This window comes from Neoarius graeffei, chromosome 14 (assembly GCF_027579695.1).
Source record: "Neoarius graeffei isolate fNeoGra1 chromosome 14, fNeoGra1.pri, whole genome shotgun sequence".
Taxonomy (NCBI): domain Eukaryota; kingdom Metazoa; phylum Chordata; class Actinopteri; order Siluriformes; family Ariidae; genus Neoarius; species Neoarius graeffei.
In genome coordinates, this window is record NC_083582.1 from 47,027,185 (window position 1) to 47,035,009 (window position 7,825).

General features: G+C 39.3%; 1 protein-coding gene across 2 annotated transcripts; it reads right to left on the minus strand.

The window, feature by feature from the left end:
- Positions 1-2,264: 2,264 nt before the first annotated feature.
- Positions 2,265-6,161, minus strand: josd1 (Josephin domain containing 1). 2 transcript variants are annotated; one of them, XM_060939820.1, is made up of 5 exons: positions 5,994-6,161; positions 4,835-5,519; positions 4,500-4,598; positions 4,185-4,379; positions 2,265-3,749 (listed from the first exon to the last, which is right to left on the minus strand). In XM_060939820.1, exons 2-5 carry the CDS (start codon positions 5,119-5,121, stop codon positions 3,647-3,649), a joined length of 684 nt encoding a protein of 227 aa, XP_060795803.1. In that variant the 5' UTR covers positions 5,122-5,519; positions 5,994-6,161; the 3' UTR covers positions 2,265-3,646. The 2 variants fall into 2 exon arrangements, with proteins under 2 accessions (XP_060795803.1, XP_060795802.1); XM_060939819.1 differs by having other exon boundaries at positions 4,470-4,598; positions 5,994-6,160.
- Between the last annotated feature and the right edge of the window lie 1,664 nt (positions 6,162-7,825).

Sequence of the window (7,825 nt, forward strand, 5' to 3'; positions counted from 1 at the left end):
TGACAAAATATAGCCAACATAGAAAGATGATGACTACGTATCACATATTTGATTAAGCTCCACCTGTGTGCAATCAAAGTGTCACATGATTTGTCACATAATGTCTGTATAAATCAAACTGTTCTGGAAGGACCCTGACTCTGCAACACTATTAAGCAAGCAACATGAAAACCAAGGAGCACTCCAAACAGGTCAGAGACAAAATTGTGGAGAAGCATAGATCAGGGTTGGGTTATAAAAATATCCCAATCTTTGAATATCCCAGGGAGCACCATTAAATCCATTACAGCAAAACGGAAAGAATGTCACCACTACAAACCTGACAAGAGAAGGCCGCCCACCAAAACTCACAGACTGGGCACTGAGGGCATTAATCAGAGATGCAACAAAGACACCAAAGATAACACTGAAGGAGCTGCAAAGATCCACAGTGGAGATGGGAGTATCTGTCCATAGGACCACTTTAAGCCATACACTCCACAGAATGGGGCTTTATGGAAGAGTGGCCAGAAAAAAAGTCATTGCTTAAAATATCACATTTGGAGTTTGCCCAACAGCATGTGGCAGACTCCCCAAACACATGGAAGAAGATTCTCTGGTCGAATGAGACAAAAATTTAACTTTTTGGCCATCATGGGAAATGCCATGTGTAGCGCAAATCCAACACCCTGAGAACACTATTCCTACAATGAAGTATGGTGGTGGCAGCATCATGCTGTGGGGATATTTTTCATCTGCAGGGACAGGAAAGCTGGTCAGGACTGAAGGAAAGATGGATGGCACTAAATTCTGGAGGAAAACCTGTTTGAGTCAGCCAGAGGTTTGAGACTGGGATGAAGGTTCATGATCTAACAGGACAATGACCCTAAACATACTGCTAAAGCTACATTGGAGTGGTTTAAAGGGAAACATTTAAATGTCTTGGAATTGCCTAATCAAAGCCCAGACCTTAATCCAATTGAGAATCTGTGGCACAACTTGAAGATTGCTGTACACCAACGCAACCCATCTAACTTGAAGGAGTTGGAGCAGTTTTGCCTTGAGGAATGGGCAAAAATCCCAGTGGCTAGATGTACTAAGCTAATAGAGACTTGCAACTGTAATTGTAGCAAAAGGTGGCTCTATAAAGTATTGACTTGGGGGGGGGAATACCTATGCACACTCCAGATTTGTTTTTTTTCATCTTATTGTTTGTGTCACAATAAAAAACAAACAAAAAACCAATGTGCACCAAAGTGGTAGGCATGTTGTGTAAATCAAATGGTGCTAACTCCCCAAAAATCCATTTTAATTCCAGCTTGTAATGCAACAAAATAGGACAAACACCAAGGGGGATGAATACTTTTGCAAGGCACTGTAGGTACATTATTCAATTAATTTTAGAAATATATTCATTCATGAACAGTCAAGAACTTCAAAATAGACTTCATGTTAAAATTATAATTAATTTCCTGACCATATAGGACACAGTTATAGAAGCGAGTTGTTTATCATCATGCTGTTATCACCCAAATGAGGATGGGTTCCCTTTTGAATCTGGTTCCTCTCAAGGTTTCTTATGTCATCTCAGGGAGCTTTTCCTTGCCACCATCACCTTAGGCTTGTTAGGGATAAATTGATGTTAAAATTGAAATTTGTCTGTAAAGCTGCTTTGCAACAGGACATTGTTAAAAGCACTATAGAGATAAAATTGACTATTGTCCTTGGCAGAGATCTGTGCTCTGAGAGAGCCCTTCTAGTTATACATAGCCTTGTCACATGTAAGACCTTGCAATAAGCAAAAATGTAATTGAGTTAGGTGACTGGTGTTCTTAGTGATCCTTGTCATTCTTAAATTGTTACACCAAGATAATTTGTCCAAAATTGTAAACAAAAAAAGTCCATATTTTGCAAATACAAAATGACTTGTCAAGGCGCTCTACAATCAACACAATCCAAATACTTGACTAGCGTGAAAAAAGACTGACATGGGATCAAGAGTATGAATATAAAATCATGAGATATTAGCCTATGGAACTTCATCTCCAGATGAAGAAAAAAAAACCTCTTTTCAGACATGAAAAGATACACAGGCCTGTGCGTACACCAAAATGTTTTGTAAATCTTTTAGCTTTCCATATCTCAAAAATGGTCTGTATCCTTCCAGGACATACAGTACATTAGTAGGTCAAACCAAGTTTAAATTTCCTGGCAGTATCAAACGGATGTGCAGGCCCATTATTTAATTGCATACAACACATATGAAGATATGTGACCACCAATCCTTTTACATACAAAGACATTTTATTGATGCCACAACATCTTTGATTATACATAAAGTGCCATTACAAGCATTTGCATGGAAAACAATGGCATGATCACGTTGTGACTACATCTTCCCTAAAAAGGGACATGAGGGACTGGGATTGTCATGGCAAATAAATCAAAACACTTGACAGTTTAACAAAAGCACCCTGTGTATGTAAATGTGGAATGTCCCTTCTGTATAACAGTGATGTTTATTAATATATTTTTGGTCTAGCAAAGTTTCGAGAATGCTAGAAAAGTTCCTTCTTCTATATCTAGATGCTAGCTAAATCAAATGAGAGTGTGCAGTTAAGAAAACCTGAGGTTTACATTTAGATTTCCCTTTGGAATAATGTGATTACCTGACACCCCCCCCACAATGAACAGTATACACAAACTTACAGATATACTGCATAATTGGCTTAATTACTCAACCAACACAAACAACCAACAACAAATCACATCCTTTTAAATACCTCTCACAAAACTATTTTAACTCCAGCACTTGAACTAAATCTGTTTTCTTTCTCAAACCTTTTCTGAAAGTCAGGATTAAAAATCCTTAATATCCATTCAAAATCACAGCACAAACAGTTTGGCAATGGGACATGATTATTTTTACTATTCATGTAAAATAATCCATGTAAGGGGTCAATGGGTTTAACTGTATCTGTGTGAAGGAAAGAATTATAACCATTGTAGGTATCATGGCTGTAGTACAAGACAGAAAATATTTCTTGTTTTCAGTTTTCCTAGGAGATATTAACATGAGAATTCCAGTTATTACTTTGCCACACTGTGTTGCTTAGATACTTATTAGTTACACCCCACAACAAACCACATACCATTTATCATCAAGTGAAGGTGCTTCATATTCCTTTTATAAGGTGGCTAAATAAACATTCCACTGCCACAGTACAGGCTGAGGTGTAATTTAAACAATCATATGGACATAAGGGGAAAATCACATGAAGAGCAAAGAAGTGACTGTGTGGAACATATACATAGAATGCATTACTGAATTTTTAATCTCATTTTGAATCTAAAACAGTATGAAACAAAAATGGCAGACATATAAAAATGCATTGCCAAATTCCAAATGGTGAAAGTCTTATAGATGAAAGTCTTATCGAACAGTATAGTGTTTTTGCAACATCCCTGTGTGTTATTGTCCTTTTCTGCTTGAGTCTGTGTCCAGCATTTTGCGTTTTTTTTTTGTATGCGCATGTGTGTGTAAACAAAGGGTCTTGCCAGTGTGCTTTTGTGTCTCATTGAGTGCAACTCCATTTGCTCTTATATGGTTCCCTGATTGAACCTTACATTCCCTCCTGAGCATGAGTTGAACAATCCAAGAAAACTATCAAATGTTATCACTCCTCCAGGTCTGATGGACCTCCACCTCCTCTAGCACAACCAACAGCAATTCACAGTTCTTCCCTCGAAGCTGGTGACGCAAGAACTTCCTGCAACATAAAAAAAATAATGTTGCAACATGATTTCCAGCCAGTTGGATACATAAGCGGAGAAACAAATCCTATTTTTTAGCTGTGGAGCTTTAAAAAAAAAAAAAAAGCCCCACCACAATATGCACTGTTACAAACCCACATAGTGAGGTACATGCGCTTAACCCAAGTGCTATTCCTTACTTCCATTACACCAATATTTTATTTGGCTGTGTTAAATAAAATAGACTTGTAGATTTTTACACGACCAAATAAAATAGTGATTTAACAGAGATTTCTACATTTACATTAAATATGTGCTTCCCTCCATCCACTGGTGTTGGTTTGTCATGATGTTGCAACAGAAGCAATACATACAACCTAGACTGCTCGAAATATCTAAAATAATCATCATTTAAATCACAAACACTTGTGGTGTGAGTAGTTTCAAAATACCTGAGTTCATCAGCATTTCCAATGAGATGGGGATTGCGCAGTTTTGAGTCCAAGTTATAGTAGACTCCACCCACCTCCCTCACTCCAATCCAGTGCTGCCGTTTGAGTGGCAGACGCAGAGGCCCCCAACGAAGGTTGGATGGCACGTTCAAAATAAAGCCCATCACATTTGGCAGTGCAATACTGCTCACATCTCTAAGATAAGCAAAAATTCCACATAATGACAAAGATGAGAGAAAAAAAATAATCCTGAACATTAAATCTCATCTCTGACAGAACAAGCACCTTCTTTTGTCCCACCAAACAGCTTCATACCCTCGAGTCTGTAATGCAGCCATGATGACATTTACATCATAGTTGCCATTGCCCAGCATGCTCTTCTTGTGAGGGGTTACCAATGTGCTAGGAGAGAGCCTGTAATACAGGTCAAAAAACTGTCAAGAAGAAAAACAAAAATCACACTTATGTTGAAAGATCTGGTTTACGATTCTGACTGTAAACTATTCTTGTTCCTGTTTGGTGGTGTACTAAACAGTGGTCTCATCACAGTTACAGTATCTTACAGTTTAAGATCAGTAAGTGCCAAAAGCAAGGCACTGAAGGCTGATGGCCTAGATTAAATCCAGTACATTTATGCAACGTTCACAAACCTCTGGTAGATTTCTTGAAGTGTCTCTCTACTGAATGCAGCACCATCCTGGAAGACATTATTTAGTGCATGCAGAGCACATAACTCTCTGTGTTGCTTCTCGTGGTAGATGGCAGGAGGTTGTTGAGGAGGAGGGACGACGCCGGCATTTAAAGCTTCATACGATTCAGAGGCACATCCACCTCCAACAGCCTCACCTTTCTGCTTGCTCACCTTCCATGGCATACAGCCCAGCTCCTGAAAACTACCTACTCCCCTCCCCTTACCAGAACATGGTGTACTCCCCATCCCTGATACTCTGCTATTCTGTCACCGCTGTCATCTCCACAACAACCACTCAGAGGCGTGAGGTGTATGGCAAGGGGAGGGGAAGAAAGCTACAATGAGAAAACTGAAGCCAGTTCAATTTATCTAGGGAGAGCGTACAAGTGAAGATAAGGAAAATAATCAGCAGATGACAAAACAAGGAAATGTTCTTGAAATCAATACTGGCATCTCTTTTCTGTGTCCTACATGTGGTTCTTGCATGTAGACCTGCTGAAGACCAAAAGCGGTCTCTAGCACAAAGCAGTTCTTTCCATTCTGGCTCAGATCAGATGTTGCAAGACATCCAGGAAAACACACACAGGTGACCAAATAAAACTCCTGAACTTGTGGCAGTCATGTAGAACTCGCACCACCGAAGACTTAAAGAAAAAGAAATAAGATTCAGCATGTTATAGTCTACAACATAATGGAAGGAAAGCAACACAATATTCTTCCCGACAGTAATAAACAGAATAATAACAGTAAAAATACCTAGACTAATGTTCTCTCTTAAGCTAGACATAATGTCTGGCTCCAGGTAATGCTGTCTACTTTGGACAGAGTGGCCCAAAAACTTCCTGCTGACTAGTACAGAGCTACGAGAAGAAATGGGAAGGGGGGGAAAAAAAAGCTTTATTTTCTTATTTAAAAAAAAAAAAAAACTTCAGACGGCATTTAAGAACTAGTTATTTCCGGATATTAAACACGACTCTCACGGTTACTCTGTCCAGAACAGCCACCTCTCTCTAATAATTTTGCCATAACGTTACTCTAGCTAGCTCCATGCTACCCGTTTGATATTATTTACTACATAAAAACGGCAAAAAGGAGAACATGGAAATAATCCTCCTCACCACACACCGCAATCAGCACACAACTCTCCGGACTCGGAGTTGTTCCTCTGCTGTAAAACTGCCGTTTTTATCTGCTTTCCTGAGGTTGTTTATTTCTTTGTTTCTGGCACTTTTTCCTTATAGCCTCTGTATCCCAACCTGAGCATGCGCAAGACGTCATTAGCTTTCTGCTGCCTGCTAATGGCTACGTCATCAGCACCTTACAAGCTGTAGCTCCGCCCATGCGACTACAAAGTTTGTCTTTTAAACCTACATGGCTCCATATTCTACATATGATGGACACAGCACACCATGGCTTAGAGAATAATTCATATTCTACAGTGCACTACGTTTGTCCACTTTTCAAATGTACATGTTTCAGATTCTTCTATTTTTTTTATTCTACACTACCGTTCAAAAGTTTGGGGTCACCCAGACAATTTTGTGTTTTCCATGAAAAGTCACACTTTGATTTACCACCATAAGTTGTAAAATGAATAGAAAATATAGTCGAGACATTTTTCTGGCCATTTTGAGCATTTAATCGACCCCACAAATGTGATGCTCCAGAAACTCAATCTGCTCAAAGGAAGGTCAGTTTTATAGCTTCTCTAAAGAGCTCAACTGTTTTCAGCTGTGCTAACATGATTGTACAAGGGTTTTCTAATCATCCATTAGCCTTCTGAGGCAATGAGCAAACACATTGTACCATTAGAACACTGGAGTGAGAGTTGCTGGAAATGGGCCTCTATACACCTATGGAGATATTGTACCAAAAACCAGACATTTGCAGCTAGAATAGTCATTTACCACATTAGCAATGTGTAGAGTGTATTTCTGATTAGTTTAAAGTGATCTTCATTGAAAAGAACAGTGCTTTTCTTTCAAAAATAAGGACATTTCAAAGTGACCCCAAACTTTTGAACGGTATGTACATTACTACTTTTGCCTTTGCTAATTTCTTAACTCTTCAAGCACCAATCACCAAAGCAAATTCCTTGTGTGTAGCAATAAACTTAATTCTGATGTGCGTTCAGAATTCAGCTACAACTGGACGTTCAAGAAAGAAACACTTGTGAAATTCCTCTCTGCATTTAACCCATCTGAAGCAGTGAAGACACACACACACACACACACCCAGAGCAGTGGGCAGCCATGCTAACAGCGCCCAGGGAGCAGTTGGGAGTTAGGTGCCTCGCTCAAGGGCATCTCAGCCCAAGGCCGTCCCATTTTAACCTAACCGCATGTCTTTGGACTGTGGGGGAAACCAGAGCACCCGGAGGAAACCCATGCAGACACGGGGAGAACATGCAAACTCCACACAGAAAGGCCCCCCCCCGCCGGCCTCGAACCCAGAACCTTCTTGCTGTGAGGTGACTGTGCTAACCACTACACCACCGTGCTGCCCAAGGCACATATACCTGAATCCAGAAGAATAATATTGCACTTGTCACTGCGATCATTCATTTTCCATACAATCGCAGGGGCTCTGTACTGTAATCAGTCCAAAAAAAACCAAAACAAACCCCCACCTTATTTATTTTAGAGTTTATTATACATGCAAGTTACCTGAAATTAAACTTGTATGAAATCAGTATTTTGGATGTTGTATTTTGTAGTTACTCTTTTGCTGTTCAAATTGTACTGTACCTATAAAATACAATAGAAACACTCATCTTGGAAAACAGTGCAAAAAAAAAGTTTTAATTAGAATGTTTAAAGTTTTTTTTTTCTGTTTTACAAAGCCATAAAACCACGTATAACAACAGTAAGTGAAGACTAAAATTCTGTAGCAGAATTTATAGTCTGGCAATTGTTCTTTCACCTACTAAATAGCAACAGCAAAACTGCTC